Source organism: Oncorhynchus gorbuscha, linkage group LG24 (assembly GCF_021184085.1).
Source record: "Oncorhynchus gorbuscha isolate QuinsamMale2020 ecotype Even-year linkage group LG24, OgorEven_v1.0, whole genome shotgun sequence".
Taxonomy (NCBI): Eukaryota; Metazoa; Chordata; class Actinopteri; order Salmoniformes; family Salmonidae; genus Oncorhynchus; species Oncorhynchus gorbuscha.
The window spans coordinates 56,720,449-56,740,036 of NC_060196.1; the positions used below are offsets into that span (position 1 = coordinate 56,720,449).

The 19,588-nt window shown below is 43.7% G+C and overlaps 1 protein-coding gene across 2 annotated transcripts; it reads right to left on the reverse strand.

Moving 5' to 3' along the window:
* Positions 1–1,838: 1,838 nt before the first annotated feature.
* On the reverse strand, positions 1,839–15,538 carry LOC124013435 (protein eva-1 homolog B-like). 2 transcript variants are annotated; one of them, XM_046327781.1, is made up of 3 exons: positions 15,275–15,538; positions 3,497–3,622; positions 1,839–2,999 (listed from the first exon to the last, which is right to left on the reverse strand). In XM_046327781.1, the coding sequence occupies exons 2-3, from the start codon at positions 3,561–3,563 to the stop codon at positions 2,578–2,580; spliced, it is 489 nt and encodes a 162-aa protein (XP_046183737.1). In that variant the 5' UTR covers positions 3,564–3,622; positions 15,275–15,538; the 3' UTR covers positions 1,839–2,577. The 2 variants fall into 2 exon arrangements, with proteins under 2 accessions (XP_046183737.1, XP_046183736.1); XM_046327780.1 differs by having other exon boundaries at positions 15,169–15,418.
* Positions 15,539–19,588: the final 4,050 nt, after the last annotated feature.

A 19,588-nucleotide genomic window follows, 5' to 3' on the forward strand; every position in this document is an offset into this window, starting at 1 on the left:
CCTTCAGTACTTCTCATTTAAAGTTTTGTTAGTTTTCCACATTCTTAAGCTTGACCTGTGAAATCAAACCCCTGATGAAAAGTCATTAGATCTAGTATTAAAGTTTGGGATTTGGGTATTTAAGCCCTTTATCAGATGAACTTGTGGTTATCATGTTTATGTCTCTGTCCAGTTTAAAGGAAGTTGGTGGCAGTTTCACAAGCTAATGCTAACAGCGTTCTCTGTTCCAACACACTTAGTACTTATTGTAAAATGACCTATTTGAAATTTGTGACAGGCACACAGGATGATTGTGTATTAAATTATTTCCACACTGCATTTTGTGGGTATTACACAATTTCCTTAACACAGTATATATTAAATTAATTCCAATTTGTTGTGGCTAATGTTAAGGTTAGGTAACATGCTAACTAAGCAGTTAAAGGGTTAGCTAAAAAGTAGTAAGTTGTTCAAATTGAAGTTGTCCGTGTTGAGATTCGAACACACAACCTTTTGGGTCGCTAGATTTTTTAATATATTTTTTTACTTTCTACACCCATCCACCCCCCCACCCACCCTAAATATTCTACTGTTTTTATCTGTGATTGAACTGCACATGAAAAAAATCAATCCAATAAGCAATTTGTTTATTTCACAATCTGTTATACTGATTTACATCGACTTCCAGTCATTGCACTAACACTGGTTAGCAACTTCACACTGTATGCAGAGACATAAACATGGTATTGACAAATTCATCTGACTCTGGGGAAGGACATAAAGGCGGAAGGGGGATATTAAAGGGCTTCATTGCCAAAATGCTGAACTAACCCTTTAAGTTGTATACATTCAAAGCTGTAGTATCTGAAGTTCTTTGGACTCAACAGGATATTTTTGCATCATTCCTAACCAAAGGCCAAAGAAAAGTCTGCTTAGGACTGTAGGAATTTAGCAGTGGACTGAAATGTTCTTTATCGGGGCCAATTTCAAATAAAGCATTTGGCAATGATCACGTGCTCAATATATGCAACTTTGTGCAGACTGAAGTTACATAACCTCTCAAGTCAAAGACTAGAGTCACTCACTGAAGCGCTATTAAAGGGATGAGTCCCAAATGGTGCTTTAATCCATATATAGTAGTCAGTGGAGGCTGGTGAGGGGAGGACATCTCATAATGACTCATGGAATAGCATCAAACACATAGGAACCATGTGTTTGATCTCATTCCACCGATTCCACTCCAGCCATCACCACGAGCCCTTGTCCTCCCAAATTATGGTGCCACCAACCTCCTGTGATAGAGGTGAGGAATGGGGTTCCATTTGGAATACAGAACAGGTATATGTATATATATATATATATCCTTCCTGTTTGGCCCTGTCCGGGGGTGTCCTCGGATGGGGCCATAGTGTCTCCTGACCCCTCCTGTCTCAGCCTCCAGTATTTATGCTGCAGTAGTTTGTGTCGTGGGGCTGGGGTCAGTTTGTTATATCTGAAGTACTTCTCCTGTCCTATTCGGTGTCCTGTGTGAATCTCAGTGTGCGTTCTCTAATTCTCTCCTTCTCTCTTTCTTTCTCTCTCTCGGAGGACCTGAGCCCTAGGACCATGCCCCAGGACTACCTGACATGATGACTCCTTGCTGTCCCCAGTCCACCTGGCCGTGCTGCTGCTCCAGTTTCAACTGTTCTGCCTTATTATTATTCGACCATGCTGGTCATTTATGAACATTTGAACATCTTGGTCATGTTCTGTTATAATTTCCACCCGGCACAGCCAGAAGAGGACTGGCCACCCCACATAGCCTGGTTCCTCTCTAGGTTTCTTCCTAGGTTTTGGCCTTTCTAGGGAGTTTTTCCTAGCCACCGTGCTTCTACACCTGCATTGCTTGCTGTTTGGGGCTTTAGGCTGGGTTTCTGTACAGCACTTTGAAATATCAGCTGATGTACGAAGGGCTATATAAATAAATTTGATTTGATTTGAATTATGTGGTCTTTTCATAAGTCCTCAACAATCTTCCCTTGAGGGGAGTGTTGCTGCTGCTGTAACACAGGAAGCGATGGGGTCAAAGGTGGTGGCTAAACGCTGGGTTAAAGGCTGGGAGGATTCTGTGGGAAGACTTCCAGCCGGCTAAGATTAGCCTGGAGGGTTGGAGCTTGGAACTGACTCTGTGTGGGAGCAGCGTTACAACCATAGAAGAGTCCATAAGCAAATGTTGACATTATACACAAAGAGGCAGCAATGTTGGTGGTTGGTTCTTCAAGCTGTCTGCATTGTAAAACATTGTGGGGTATTTTTCATGTTACTTATTATGTGTGTCGATTGGGAGCAGTGGTTATGTCATTCTATTTATCTCAATACTAACTGAATAATTACATGTTAAATCGTACGTTGTATTGTGCAACACACTTTTGTCATAGGCCAGTACATGAATGATAATGAAATGAGTTTGTATAAAAAAAATAATCATTGAATGAAAAGATGAAGGTGAATCTATGCCAGCCTAATACAGTCAGCTACAATGTCTGTCTGGAGTAGATCAACCCTAATTAGTTCAGGGTTCAGACCATGTGTTTCAGGTCCTTAAGTCACTTTAGTCCATTAGTAGTAGTGTATCTGTCCGATGGTCCCTGTTCCAGTGGTCAGTATATCTGGCTGTCCGTTCCTCCAGATCTCCCTGACGATGCGTTCCCTGTCCTCCAGTCGTCTCGCCCTCTCCAGCTCCTCCGCCGACGCAAACACGTTCACGCTCCTCAAAGTACCGTTCAATTGGCTGTTGCGGTCGCTCATGGGCGCAACCGTCACTTTAGGGATCTCTGCCTCCTCCCCTTCTTCCACATCCACACTCTCCTCATCCTCCTCTTCTTCACTGGACTCCTTCAGTTGTCTCCTCTCTGGGGACGGGGGAGGCTTATTGGTACGGCGGGTCCTACAGGTGATGCCGGTGACCAGGAGGCACAGGGCCAGGAGCAGGCCAAAACACACACCCATCATGAAGTACAGAGCAAAGCTCTCTGGGTTAGCTGGATGGGAAAACAGATTGTTAGATCACTCACCTACAAAAGCCTCGTAAATCCACACTGACTGTGAGCTTGTGAGATCAGGCAGGTTTAGAGGCTATCACCTACATTGACAGGGGTTCAATAGGGCCATTCGTATTCTCATTTAAACTAAATACAACAACAGCATGGGAATTGTCCTTGCTTTGAGAATGCCTGGAGGGGTATCCTGTCAAATATCTTCACAATGAGTACGAGGCCCCTGTCTGTTCTGACCGTACAAGCCACTTTCCTTTAGCAGTAATAAAAGTGCAGGAAACGATATTTGAGAGGGTGAGCATGCAGATACTTTCACAGTACAGGGGTGTCACGCCAAAGCAGACAGTACACATAAGTCCCTACAACGGATTGTGGCTGTTGAAGCTACTCTCAAAGCATCAGAATGAATAAAACATTTTTTTAAATGAACAAAGGGTCTCTTTATCCTAGAACTATAAGCAGAAATAACAAGGGGGTCTTACCTTTGATGTGAGCATAGGTAGCCATGCTGTTACTTAGCAGCTCCATGTCTTTCCTAATTGGTTCCATTTTGACCTCTCTGCTTGTTTGTTGACAACCATTCACCAGCCTGTCTCCAATACGAGGACCTGTGGTTCAAAAATAATTGACGTGTTAGAACTGCCCCCCACAGACAGGAAGTAATCACCATGTTATCTTCTACTATGACACTTGGCGTCATCTCCAATGGGAGGAACTGTGTCATTTTCTGACGGCCAGCTCTGTGTCTCACTGTTCTGAGTTCTCTCTTCCACTGAGTCTCAGAAGGCTTAGAGATGATAATGTAACAGAATGCCTCCACGCATTCCCCATCCCCACCCAGCAATCACCACTACGGGCCAATGAAGTGTCAAGGGTCATTGTGATGGGGACATTGTGTTCCTGGTAGGTTTCTTCACTCGGGCCCCACTGAGGACACAATACCCAGACAACACACATATATCTTGCCGAAGTCGGCATCACAGAGTCAGCATCAGCATCACAGAGTCAGCATCAGCATCAGCATCACAGAGTCAGCATCAGCATCACAGAGTCAGCATCAGCATCACAGAGTCAGCATCAGCATCACAGAGTCAGCATCAGCATCAGCATCACAGAGTCAGCATCACAGAGTCAGCCGTAGATCGTGTCGACATTGAAATTGGGACGAGTGTCACAATGCTTGAATTAGCTGCCTTCTATCGATGCATTATAATTCCTCACCTGCACCGGGGGGGGGGGCATGTTTCACATCTTTTAGGCATAGCCTACCTATGGACAGTCAAACATTTTCGGTTCATGGTTGGCAATACTTTTATCAGAAAATATGTCTAAAACCTATAGGCTTAAATAAATAAAAACACATTTTCTGATTACATTACTTGTCTCAATCATTATTTTCACCATTATTATCAAATGTAACGTTTTTTTGTTGTAAATATATTCATCACATATTCACTGCTCTAAGCCTGTAATAAAACCTTTGTTTTTATCAAACTAACTGCACACCCTCTGCATAAAGCAATCTTTCTGTTAAATGTGCTCTTTTCTCTTTTCTCTTTTCTCTTTTTCTGTTTTCTGTTTTCTGTTTTCTGTTTTCTGTTTTCTGTTTTCTGTTCTCTGTGATGGTATAGCAATAGCCTCCTAAACTTGACATTAGCTTCAATCTTCTCTCTTCATTTTACCCATAAACAAAATCACCTATATTCTAGTAAAGCATATTGGTTGTATTATTGCCAGTATAATTGATCTAATAATCTTTCTAATCAAATTCGATGTTTACACTCATTTGGTAAGGGTAATTCAAACCATGTAGTGAAACATTTGCTGTTGGCTCCGACCTCAAATAAAGGTATTTTTTAATGTCTGTATTAGAGCGACTAGGCAGCATGCAGCTTTAACGTGCATCGTCCAAACAGCGGCTGAGGGGCGAATGCGATCTAATGCCGACGTCTCTGCGACTTGTTGCCAATTTGCAAACGCTCTCCATACTACATCGGCCTGATGTATCATGTAGACGTCGGGCCGACTACGGCAAGACATGTGTGTGTGTTACCTGGGATAGTTTTTTATTTGATTTTATTTTACCTTTATTTAACCAGGCAAGTCAGTTAAGAACAAATTCTTATTTTCAATGACGGCCTAGGAACAGTGGGTTAACTGCCTGTTCAGAACAACAGATTTGTACCTTGTCAGCTCGGGGATTCGAACTTGCAACCTTTCGTTTACTAGTCCAACGCTCTAACCACTAGGCTACCCTGCCACCCCACACCATAGTCCCCAGTAAGGACACCATAGTCCCCACTGAGGACACCATAGTCCCCACTGAGGACACCATAGTCCCCACTGAGGACACCATAGTCCCCACTGAGGACACCATAGTCCCCACTGAGGACACCATAGTCCCCACTGAGGACACCATAGTCCCCACTGAGGACACCATAGTCCCCACTGAGGACACCATAGTCCCCACTGAGGACACCATAGTCCCCACTGAGGACACCATAGACCCCACTGAGGACACCATAGACCCTACTGAGGACACCATAGTCCCCACTAAGGACACCATATGCCCCACTAAGGACACCATATGCCCCACTAAGGACACCATATGCCCCACTAAGGACACCATATGCCCCACTAAGGACACCATATGCCCCACTAAGGACACCATATGCCCCAGGACACCAAGGATGCACCATATGCCCCACTAAGGACACCATATGCCCCACTAAGGACACCATATGCCCCACTAAGGACACCATATGCCCCACTAAGGACACCATATGCCCCACTAAGGACACTATATGCCCCACTAAGGACACTATATGCCCCACTGAGGACACTATATGCCCCACTAAGGACACTATATGCCCCACTAAGGACACCATATGCCCCACTGAGGACACCATATGCCCCACTAAGGACACCATATGCCCCACTGAGGACACCATATGCCCCACTAAGGACACTATATGCCCCACTAAGGACACCATATGCCCCACTAAGGACACTATATGCCCCACTGAGGACACTATATGCCCCACTGAGGACACCATAGTCCCCACTGAGGACAACATATGCCCCACTAAGGACACCATAGTCCCCACTAAGGACACCATAGTCCCCACTGAGGACACCATATGCCCCACTGAGGACACCATATGCCCCACTGAGGACACCATATGCCCCACTGAGGACACTATAAGCCCCACTGAGGACACCATATGCCCCACTAAGGACACCATATGCCCCACTAAGGACACTATATGCCCCACTAAGGACACTATATGCCCCACTGAGGACACTATATGCCCCACTAAGGACACTATATGCCCCACTAAGGACACCATAGTCCCCACTGAGGACAACATATGCCCCACTAAGGACACCATAGTCCCCACTGAGGACACCATATGCCCCACTAAGGACACCATATGCCCCACTGAGGACACTATAAGCCCCACTGAGGACACCATATGCCCCACTAAGGACACCATATGCCACACTAAGGACACTATATGCCCCACTAAGGACACCATATGCCCCACTAAGGACACCATATGCCCCACTAAGGACACCATATGCCCCACTAAGGACACCATATGCCCCACTAAGGACACCATATGTCCCACTGAGGAAACAATAGTCCCCACTGAGGACACCATAGTCCCCACTGAGGACACAATAGTCCCCACTGAGGACACAATAGTCCCCACTGAGGACACAATAGTCCCCACTGAGGACACCATAGTCAGTCAGCTTGCTTTCCTAACCGAGTTCTGTGTGCAGTTATCTGTTAATATGTTTGTATTTATGGTATTTCTGTAGCAGTGACCTGGCTGACCCTTTCTTGTGTGTTCAGAGCGGGGGGTTCACTTTTCCCACAGAAACACACATGAATGCTAAGTAGAACCGTGTGGGGTTTCCTCTGGGAAAACGGAGAGACGTCGTACTCCAGAGAGGAGAGCCGAAGAGAGAGGGAGGAGAGATCTTAAAGACAAACAAACATAGGCTTCAGACAGAGATTGAGGGTGAACCTGGGGACCTGGGACCTGGGGAGGAATAGAATGAAATCCCAAGCGCTGATGAAATCCCATGGTTTCAATCATAAATCAATCACAAATCTACTTAAGTAAAAATACTATAAAGTACTACTTGAGGAAAAATACTATAAAGTACTACTTGAGGAAAAATACTATAAAGTACTACTTAAGTCGTTTTTTTTAACTTTTGTTATTTATATTTTTGACAACTTATACTTTTACTTCACTACATTCCTAAAATAAATAATGTTATTTTTACTCCATACATTTCACGTGTTACAATTGAAATGCTTAACAGGACAGGAAAATGGTCCAATTCACACACTTATCAAGAGAACATTCCTGGTCATCCCTACTTTCTCTGATCTGGAGGACTCACTAAACACAAATGCTTTGTTTGTAAATGATGTCTGATTGTGGAGTGTGTCCCTGGCTGACTGTAAATGATGTCTGATTGTTGGAGTGTGTCCCTGGCTGACTGTAAAGGATGTCTGAGTGTTGGAGTGTGTCCCTGGCTGACTGTAAATGATGTCTGATTGTTGGAGTGTGTCCCTGGCTGACTGTAAATGATGTCTGATTGTGGAGTGTGTCCCTGGCTGACTGTAAATGATGTCTGAGTGTTGTAGTGTGTCCCTGGCTGACTGTAAATGATGTCTGATTGTGGAGTGTGTCCCTGGCTGACTGTAAATGATGTCTGAGTGTTGTAGTGTGTCCCTGGCTGACTGTAAATGATGTCTGATTGTTGGAGTGTGTCCCTGGCTGACTGTAAATGATGTCTAATTGTTAGAGTGCGCCCGCTGGCTGACTGTAAATGATGTCTAATTGTTGGAGTGCGCCCCCTGGCTGACTGTAAATTATGTCTAATTGTTAGAGTGCGCCCCCTGGCTGACTGTAAATGATGTCTAATTGTTGGAGTGCGCCCCCTGGCTGACTGTAAATGATGTCTAATTGTTGGAGTGCGCCCGCTGGCTATACGTAAATGAAAATAACAAGAAGATCGTGCCGTCTGGTTTGCTTAATAAAATAAATGTCAAATGGTTTATACTTTTCCTTTTGGTTTTGATACTTAAGTATATTTTAGCAATTACGTTTACTTTGATACTTAAGTATATTTAAAACCAAATACTTTTAGACTTTCACTGAAGTAGGTCTTTAACCGGGCGACTTTCACTTTTACTTCAGTTATTTTCTATTAAAGGTATATTTACTTTTACTCAAGTATGACAATTGGGGACTTTTTCCACCACTGTAACTGATGACTGACTTCCTCCCTCATAACAATCAGTCCATTGCATGCAATTAAACAACAGTGAGTGCAATGGCAGAATGTTGTTCTTTCTCTGCCTCTTTCCTCAGTTTAAAATCATGCCCATCAGGACCCTGCGTGTTCCCACCCTGATCTTTATCCCACCGACTCTTGGCAGCAGACCCTGACCCTGTTAACTCTCAAAGGCACATTTTACCAATTAAATGGTGGTCGCCATGGCAGCGTGGCTGCTTTGTTGGCCCACAGACTCATGGGAGATGATGGGTCTTGCTGCTTTGCCCGAGTCATGGGCCGTGTTCGAGAGTATCAAATTCATGATGCATTGTGGGTAAATGATGACTGACCTACAAAATAATAATGAGTAGTTATTTATTATGCAAGGTGATTTGTAGATCAGTCAGTCGGCAGTCGCCTGCACTGTCGGCTACAATGTTGAACAAGCCCGTAGTTAACTGCATACGTGGAATATGTCTGCAACTGGGCATTGTGAAACAAGTGGGAGGATCAAGACCAGTGAATATATCGAAACCTAACAGCTAATTGGGTAGATTGGTTGCCAATCAAGACCATTTTGTGTGGCTGCTTCCTTGTAGCGTTTTAGTTAAACCCAACCCTAACTGGGTTAGGGGCCTAATTGGGGCAGCAGGTAGCCTAGTGGTTAGAGCGTTGGACTTGTAACCAAAAGGTTGCAGATTGAATTCCTGAGCTGAAAAGGTTAAAATCTGTTGTTCTGCCCCTGACTTGCCTAGTTAAATAAAGGTTTAAAAAAAAAACTATTCCCCTAACCTCCTCGGTAAATTATCCAAACCTGCCATGTTAATGATCCTAACCTGCTACATTAGTTCTCATAAACTACCACGTTAATGATCCTAACCTGCCACGTTAATAAGCCTAACCTGCCACGTTAATGAGCCTAACCTGCCACGTTAATGAGCCTAACCTGCCACGTTAATGAGCCTAACCTGCCACGTTAATGAGCCTAACCTGCCACGTTAATGAGCCTAACCTGCCACGTTAATGAGCCTAACCTGCCACGTTAATGAGCCTAACCTGCCACGCCTAACCTGCCAGCCTAACCTGCCACGTTAATAAGCCTAACCTGCCACGTTAATAAGCCTAACCTGCCACGTTAATGAGCCTAACCTGCCAGCCTAACCTGCCACGTTAATAAGCCTAACCTGCCACGTTAATAAGCCTAACCTGCCACGTTAACCTAAGCCTAACCTGCCACGTTAATGAGCCTAACCTGCCACGTTAACCTGCCACGTTAAGCCTAACCTGCCACGCCACGTTAATGAGCCTAACCTAAGCCTAACCTGCCACGTTAATAAGCCTAACCTGCCACGTTAATGAGCCTAACCTGCCTAACCTGCCACGTTAATGCCAGCCTAACCTGCCACGTTAATGAGCCTAACCTGCCACGTTAATATAACCTGCCACGTTAATAAGCCTAACCTGCCACGTTAATAAGCCTAACCTGCCACGTTAATAAGCCTAACCTGCCACGTTAAAAAGCCTAACCTGCCACGTAAAAGCCTAACCTGCCACGTTAAAAACCTGCCTAACCTAACCTGCCACGTAACCTGCCACGCGTTAATGAGCCTAAGCCTAACCTGCCACGTTAATAAGCCTAACCTGCCACGTTAACCTGCCACGTTAATGAGCCTAACCTGCCACGTTAACCTAAACCTGCCTAACCTGCCACGTTAATAAGCCTAACCTGCCACGTTAATAAGCCTAACCTGCCACGTTAATGAGCCTAACCTGCCACGCCTAACCTGCCACGTTAATAAGCCTAACCTGCCACGTTAATGAGCCTAACCTGCCACGTTAATAAGCCTAACCTGCCACGTTAATGAGCCTAACCTGCCACGTTAATAAGCCTAACCTGCCACGCCACGTTAATGAGCCTAACCTGCCACGTTAATAAGCCTAACCTGCCACGTTAATAAGCCTAACCTGCCACGTTAACCTGCCAAGCCTAACCTGCCACGTTAATAAACCTGCCTAACCTAACCTGCCACGTTAATAAGCCTAACCTGCCACGTTAATAAGCCTAACCTGCCACGTTAATAAGCCTAACCTGCCACGTTAATAAGCCTAACCTGCCACCTAACCTGCCACGTAATAAGCCTAACCTGCCACGTTAATGAGCCTAACCTGCCACGTAACCTAACCTGCCAATAAGCCTAACCTGCCACGTTAATAAGCCTAACCTGCCACGCCACGTTAATAAGCCTAACCTGCCACGTTAATAAGCCTAACCTGCCACGTTAATAAGCCTAACCTGCCACGTTAATAACCTGCCTAACCTGCCACGTTAATAAGCCTAACCTGCCACGTTAATAAACCTGCCTAACCTGCCACGTTAATAAGCCTAACCTGCCACGCCACGTTAATAAACCTGCCTAACCTGCCACGTTAATAAACCTGCCAACCTAACCTGCCACGTTAATAAGCCTAACCTGCCACGCCACGTTAATAAGCCTAACCTGCCACGTTAATAAGCCTAACCTGCCACGTTAATAAACCTGCCTAACCTAACCTGCCACGTTAATAAACCTGCCTAACCTGCCACGTTAATGACGTTAATGAGCCTAACCTGCCACGTTAATGAGCCTAACCTGCCACGTTAATAGCCTAACCTGCCTAACCTAACCTGCCACGTTAATGAGCCTAACCTAAGCCTAACCTGCCACGTTAATAAGCCTAACCTGCCACGTTAATAAGCCTAACCTGCCACGTTAATAGCCTAACCTGCCACGTAACCTAACCTGCCACGTTAATAAGCCTAACCTGCCACGTTAATAAGCCTAACCTGCCACGTTAATAAGCCTAACCTGCCCTAACCTGCCACGTTAATAAGCCTAACCTGCCACGTTAATAGCCTAACCTGCCACCTAACCTGCCACGTTAATAAGCCTAACCTGCCACGTTAATAAGCCTAACCTGCCACGTTAATAAGCCTAACCTGCCACGTTAATAAGCCTAACCTGCCACGTTAATAAGCCTAACCTGCCACGTTAATAAGCCTAACCTGCCACGTTAATAAGCCTAACCTGCCAACCTGCCACGTTAATAAGCCTAACCTGCCACGTTAATAAGCCTAACCTGCCACGTTAATAAGCCTAACCTTAATAAGCCTAACCTGCCACGTTAATAAGCCTAACCTGCCAACCTGCCACGTTAATAAGCCTAACCTGCCAAATAAGCCTAACCTGCCACGTTAATAAGCCTAACCTGCCACGTTAATAAACCTGCCTAACCTGCCACGTTAATAAGCCTAACCTGCCACGTTAATAAGCCTAACCTGCCACGTTAATAAGCCTAACCTGCCACGTTAATAAGCCTAACCTGCCACGTTAATAAGCCTAACCTGCCACGTTAATAAGCCTAACCTGCCACGTTAATAAGCCTAACCTAACCTGCCACGTTAATAAGCCTAACCTGCCACGTTAATAAGCCTAACCTGCCACGTTAACCTGCCACGTTAATAAGCCTAACCTGCCACGTTAATAAGCCTAACCTGCCACGTTAATAAGCCTAACCTGCCACGCCTAACCTGCCAGCCTAAGCCTAACCTGCCACGTTAATAAGCCTAACCTGCCACGTTAATAAGCCTAACCTGCCACGTTAATAAACCTGCCTAACCTAACCTGCCACGTTAATAAGCCTAACCTGCCACGTTAATAAACCTAACCCTAACCTGCCACGTTAATAAGCCTAACCTGCCACGTTAATAAGCCTAACCTGCCACGTTAATAAGCCTAACCTGCCACGTTAATAAGCCTAACCTGCCACGCCTAACCTAACCTGCCACGTTAATAAGCCTAACCTGCCACGTTAATAACCTGCCACGTTAACCTAACCTGCCACGTTAACCTGCCAAGCCCTAACCTGCCACGTTAATAAGCCTAACCTGCCACGTTAATAAGCCTAACCTGCCACGTTAATAAGCCTACCTGCCACGTTAATAAGCCTAACCTGCCACGTTAATAAGCCTAACCTGCCACGTTAATAAGCCTAACCTGCCACGTTAATAAGCCTAACCTGCCACGTTAATAAGCCTAACCTGCCACGTTAATAAGCCTAACCTGCCACGTTAATAAGCCTAACCTGCCAATAAGCCTAACCTGCCACGTTAATAAGCCTAACCTGCCACGTTAATAAGCCTAACCTGCCACGTTAATAAGCCTAACCTGCCACGTTAATAAGCCTTAACCTGCCACGTTAATAAGCCTAACCTGCCACGTTAATAAGCCTAACCTGCCACGTTAATAAGCCTAACCTGCCACGTTAATAAGCCTAACCTGCCACGTTAATAAGCCTAACCTGCCACGTTAATAAGCCTAACCTGCCACGTTAATAAGCCTAACCTGCCAATAAGCCTAACCTGCCACGTTAATAAGCCTAACCTGCCAATAAGCCTAACCTGCCACGTTAATAAGCCTAACCTGCCACGTTAATAAGCCTAACCTGCCACGTTAATAAGCCTAACCTGCCACGTTAATAAGCCTAACCTGCCACGTTAATAAGCCTAACCTGCCACGTTAATAAGCCTAACCTGCCACGTTAATAAGCCTAACCTGCCACGTTAATAAGCCTAACCTGCCACGTTAATAAGCCTAACCTGCCACGTTAATAAGCCTAACCTGCCACGTTAATAAGCCTAACCTGCCACGTTAATAAGCCTAACCTGCCACGTTAATAAACCTGCCTAACCTGCCACGTTAATAAGCCTAACCTGCCACGTTAATAAGCCTAACCTGCCACGTTAATAAGCCTAACCTGCCACGTTAATAAGCCTAACCTGCCACGTTAATAAGCCTAACCTGCCACGTTAATAAGCCTAACCTGCCTAACCGGTTTAGTTAAAATGCTACAAGGAAAAGCCTTGAGTGGCAACCAATCTGCCAAATTAGCTGTTAGGTTGACACACTCACTGGTGTTGATCCTCCCATTTGATTTGCAAAACCCACTTTCAGACACATATGCAGTTACCCATACTTGCCTTACCCTATCAGAGCACTGAGTAATCTACTGAGTAATCTACTGAGTAATCTACTGAGTAATCTACTGAGTAATCTACTGAGTAATCTACTGAGTAATCTACTGAGTAATCTACTGAGTAATCGACTGAGTAATCTACTGAGTAATCTACTGAGTAATCTACTGAGTAATCTACTGAGTAATCGACTGAGTAATCGACTGAGTAATCTACTGAGTAATCTACTGAGTAATCTACTGAGTAATCTACTGAGTAATCTATTGAGTAATCTATTGAGTAATCTACTGAGTAATCTACTGAGTAATCTACTGAGTAATCTACTGAGTAATCTATTGAGTAATCTACTGAGTAATCTACTGAGTAATCTACTGAGTAATCTATTGAGTAATCTACTGAGTAATCTATTGAGTAATCTACTGAGTAATCTACTGAGTAAGTAATCTACTGAGTAAGTAATCTATTGAGTAAGTAATCTATTGAGTAATCTACTGAGTAACTAATCTACTGAGTAAATAATCTATTGAGTAATCTACTGAGTAAGTAATCTACTGAGTAATTTAGGCTGGATAACTGATTTGACTTTTGAAATATCTCACCAACTCCATCCTTGTTTTTTTCCCAGGGTTTAATGACATAAGTGCTGTGAGTAATGTTGTTTTGAGTTCAGTTCATTCAAAGACAAACAATGTTTTCATTTAATTAGGCCTTGCATGGCCTCAGTTTTCATTTCCCAAATCCTACAAATGACCACGGTAGTGTTTCTTTGCTATGAGTCCGGCAGATTGAACAAGGTCCACGTTTGGAAGGGTCGATGGCTTCCTTTTTACATGAGTTTTTTCATATTTTAGGAACATTTCTGTACTTGTGGGCATTGGGTTGGCATCTTGAAATGTAATCCCTTATAAACACATTCTACTCCCTGTGGATTCCCCTTCCTGTCCCTCTTTTTCTTCCCACCAAGGCACATTCTCCAGACAGTTTTATCACAAACAACCATAAAACTTTGTCACAGCCAACAAGAAACAGTACCGTGATAAAAGTTTCTCTCAAAGTCTCAAAATATCTGGAGGCAACATATCAGTGGTAACTGGTGATAGAAGACACATGTCTCTTCACTCACACAGTTCTTTAACACCTCCCAATAACTTGCACAGGGTCAACAGCTGTGATTGTTTATATACCTCATAAACCGCTCTTGCCTTCCACCCGACACATTTCCTGCTTAGATAATCCAATTGGATTCAAACAATGAAATTCTAAACCTTTGCATTTATAGGTATTATTCTTATCATTGGTGCCTTGAAACAGATAGCAACTTACAACACAGTAACTTGGAGGGACGAGGTGATTCTGTTGTCATAATACAACAAACATAATGACAACAAAAATAGCCAAAAGCGCTGGTGTTGTTTAACAACATACATGTGTGTCAAGCCGGGAGACGGACGGCTCTCATCCGGTTGCTGTGTTAAGTGTGTAGAGGATGTGGAGGCGCTATGTCTCTCTGGCTCTCTGCCATACCTGCTACTGAGCCTATAAAGTGTTTTTATAGTCTGTCATTATAAAGCACAGACATTAATATGAGGAACAGTCTACTAATAAACCTCCATGCCATCGTGCTACTTCCAGTGTACAGGATCACTTTATTAGGTAAGCTAATAAAGTTATTTCCGAAATGGTTAGGAAACCAATATTTTCCATAGAAAACATCAAATGTAAAAAGGCAAGACAAATAAAGCCTCATCATCATCATCATCATCATGAGGACATCAACAGTAGGACCTACAGACGGAACTGAAGTGACAAGTGAACGCAAAACTAATCTCACACACTCACCTTAATCCTGATAAAGATACAACAATGATTCTAGAAGGAGCAGCTGTCCATCGATCTACGGGTAAAGCAAATATCGCAACAGACTGTAATAAAGTGGAGGAGAAACCTGAGGATCCCTGAGGTGTAGAGGAGAAGGAGTCCGATCTGACTGTCGAACTGCAGATCCAAGGCTGTAGAGCTGGAAACAGAATCACATAGAGAAAAGTGCTGCTGCCTCTCTCCTCGACATAAGGGCCAGCTGTACACCACAACCAGAAAGAGGACCAGCCAAACCCGGGACCGAGAGAGGCTGTCAATAGGGAGGTGTTTCCAGAGAGAGGGGGTGAGAGGGAGAGAGCGAGAGAGAGAGAGAGAGAGAGAGACAGAGAGGGGGAGCGAGAGAGAGAGGGAGAGAGAGAGGGAGAGAGAGAGGGAGAGAGAGAGGGAGAGAGAGAGGGAGCGAGAGAGGGAGCGAGAGAGGGAGCGAGAGAGGGAGCGAGAGAGGGAGCAGAGAGAGAGAGAGGGAGCAAGAGAGAGAGGGAGCAAGAGAGAGAGGGAGCAAGAGAGAGAGGGAGCGAGAGAGTGAGGGAGGGTGGGGCCTGATTAGTATTTAGCAACTATATAACATTAAACAAACACACAACAAAAACCAAAACACAGTTAAATGGATTACGAGTAAACCCCAAAAGGGATTGTGAGTAAACCCCAAAACACCCAAAAATGGCTTTCCAAAATCCTCATACACTACGTACTCTGAGGTATGCTTGTGCTGTAGTGAGTGTCCCTATTTGTCAGGGTCTCACTGCTCACCAAGACATGGGCCTGTGACTGTACGATGAATTGTGATCTCCGCTGTGGGCCATGCCACAGTGCGGTAGCTCTGTTCAGTGTTTAGCCAGGAGGGTGGAACAGGAAATAGCTAGTAGACTACTGTTGGCACAGGGCTCTGGTGTGCTGCTAATCTGGGAGGGACTGACTGGGGATTAAACAACCTCCGTGTTGTGGTCTCAGGGGCTCCGTCCCAAATGGCACCCTACTCCCTATACAGTCCACTACTTCTGACCAGAATAGGGAATAGGGTGCCATTTGGAACAGACAAAGGGTTTTGGGGATACAACAATATGTCTCTGGCAAGGTCTATATAAACCGTTTCACACCAGCAGGTGAAGTCTGAGACAGAAAATATAAAAGCAGGTTGTCAGTGTAAATCATAAAAGTTGTTTATGCGGTTATATTGTGTAAACCATAGACGTACATCACATTATGAAATCAGTGAATACACATTCTTTCTTATTATTCCGAAGGGGCTTTTACAACCAAAAAACTGAATTTTGAATTCCTCTAAAGAGCTATTCTGAGCTAAACAGTGTTGATGTGGCAGTCAGTCTAATGGCTTCAAAAGCAGTTATTATGTGGTTGATGTCACTGTGAGGTTTCTCAAGGCTGGTCTTAGAGAAAACATTTGTGTTTAAAAAGAAGTCTCAAACCCAAATCACACCACAGGTCCCTGACTAACAATGATGGAACTGCACAGGGGAATTCCTGAGAGCCAGTGGTGTAACTATACACTTTATTTACCACATTCCATAGGGAAAAATTGACCCCGGCTGTATTCAACTAGGCTTTGTACTACACTCTATACACGTACCAGACTGGTCACGGTGCTTGGGACAGTCCATCTTCTTCTCCTGCTGCCACCGCCTGTGTTTTGTCAGGCCTGTCCTCTTCTTGACACTGCTAAGCAATAACATACCCCTTCTGAAATTCCTCAAATTCCCAAACCCTCTCTACTGCCGTAGAATTATTCCGTCCTCTTGCTGCTCAATGCCATTGGCCACAAGACGTTCCATCCTGGTTCCGTGACCACCAGTTCACCAATCGGCAGGGTAGCCTAGCGGTTAGAGCGTTGGTAACCGAAAGGTTGCAAGTTCGAATCCCCGAGCTGACAAGGTACAAATCTGTTGTTCTGAAAAGGCAGTTAACCCACTGTTCCTAGGCCGTCATTGAAAATAAGAATTTGGTCTTAACTGACTTGCCTAGTAAAATCAGTTAAGAATGACCCAAAAGGCTTGCATGAGAGGGCTCTGTTTGTGATAGGGAGAGCTGAGCCCTGTTTGTTTGTCCCTCCTCCAGTCTGGTATTGATCATGAATAATGTTCCATCCTATAGTCTGGTATTGATTATGAATAATGTGTTCCCTCCTCCAGTCTGGTATTGATCATGAATAATGTTCCATCCTATAGTCTGGTATTGATCATGAATAATGTTCCATCCTATAGTCTGGTATTGATCATGAATAATGTTCCATCCTATAGTCTGGTATTGATCATGAATAATGTTCCATCCTATAGTCTGGTATTGATCATGAATAATGTTCCATCCTATAGTCTGGTATTGATCATAAACAATGTGTTCCATCCTACAGTCTGGTATTGATCATGAACAATGTGTTCCATCCTACAGTCTGGTATTGATCATGAATAATGTATTCCATCCTACAGTCTGGTATTGATCATGAATAATGTGTTCCATCCTATAGACTGGTATTGATCATGAATAATGTGTTCCATCCTATAGACTGGTATTGATCATGAATTATGTGTTCCATCCTATAGTCTGGTATTGATCATGAATAATGTGTTCCATCCTATAGTCTGGTATTGATCATGAATAATGTGTTCCATCCTATAGACTGGTATTGATCATGAATAATGTGTTCCCTGGGTGGCCTGGCGGGTGGGAGAGACCAACCCAGTCATGAACCTAGAGATGGTTCCTCACATAGACGGGCATCGTGGTCTCTACCAAGCCAAGGCTGCTGGTCATGATTTCATCCTAAATGGAATGCTATATACTTTTGACCAGGGCCCTTAAAGTGCACTACAAAGGGAATAGGTGGTCTTTTGAGACACAGTACATGTTCATGTCCAGTAGAGAAAACACTCTCACTATGGTGTCGTGCAGGAATATTCAAACTGTGGTGCACGGAAATATTTACAATGAAAATAAGTGCATTTTCCCACCAAAGTATTTTTTTTAAAAGAAATCACTAGTAACAGAATCAATGTATTTTTTTTAAATGACATATTTACAATATTAAATAAAACAATATATTTTTTATATTGATGTCAACAGAATCAAATTAGTCATTTTTTTTCAAATGACATATTTACCGCTAAAGACCATATTAAATAAAACAATATATTTTTTCCCTATATTGATGTCAAAACTTTATTTCTGAATAAAATAAATTGAATACCTAGCAAAAATATTTAGATGCACTATTGTAAAGTGGTTGTTCCACTGGATGTCATTGAATGCTTTGAAAAAGAGCGTCAAATGACTTAAATGTAAAATGTAAATGTGTCTGACATTGGCTTTGAAAAATCACCTGCGAGTACCAGTCACTGCAAGTGCCGCTGACTGCTGGTAAGCTTTGTTGACTTAGCCATACGTTTTTGCCAACACAGGGCTAACCTTTTTAAAACAGCTAAACAGCTGTTTTTAGATAACATATGATGAGGGGTCCCTGGGTCACCGGTTTGCCTTGGCAGGGGTCCCTGGACAGGAAAAGACCTCTGGTGTAGAGTATGAGGGAGTTTTATTCAACTGAACCGCGCCTGGCCCGGGATGTGAACGGGCAAAAGCAGTGAAGGAGGAACGCCCTTTTCAAATGGAACAGTAATCTATGCCGATCTGTCATATCAACACGGCAGCCTAATACATTGTTCAGAAACATACAGCACCAGTCAATAGTTTGGACACACCTACTCATTCAAGGGTTTTTCTTTATTTGTACCATTTTCTACATTGTAGAATAATTGTTGAGTCAAAAACGGAACACTCAAAACATGAGCACAAATGGCAGCTCTTCCTTTGAAGAACTCCAGGCAGATAACCCAAAAACACGGGTGGAACTAAATAAATTGAGCCAGGATTTCTGGAGGGACTACTTTTACATGCGCACCTGGCAGATAAGCATGGGTATAAAATGTTTGGGCTTAGCTTTGCTTGGGTCCTCAACATACAAACAGCTAATTTTTCAACCCTAAAGACACAACTGGTATGTGATGTTTGTAATGATTTATTATGTTGCATCCATGTTTTAACTCTGGTAGGAGTGGTGACTTCTTTTCTGTGGATATTTTCTGACTGCAGAAGTAATTGCTTGAAGTGCTAGATTAAATTGTTTAAACGTTTACTTTATTCAAAGCCATGCATTGTTTGTGTAAAATAATGCATGTTTATTCTCTGTTTTAAGGTTATCAACCTATTCCCTGATCCTTATTCCTCTGTCATTCAACTACTCTATTCAACAAATCAACTGTTTCAACAAATGGCATCAAAACCATAATTAAAACACTAAAAAGGAATTGAGTCTCTTTGCATCCTTCACGTGTTGAGCAAGACGTTTTCAAGTTTGGGCAGAGCTAAAATAATT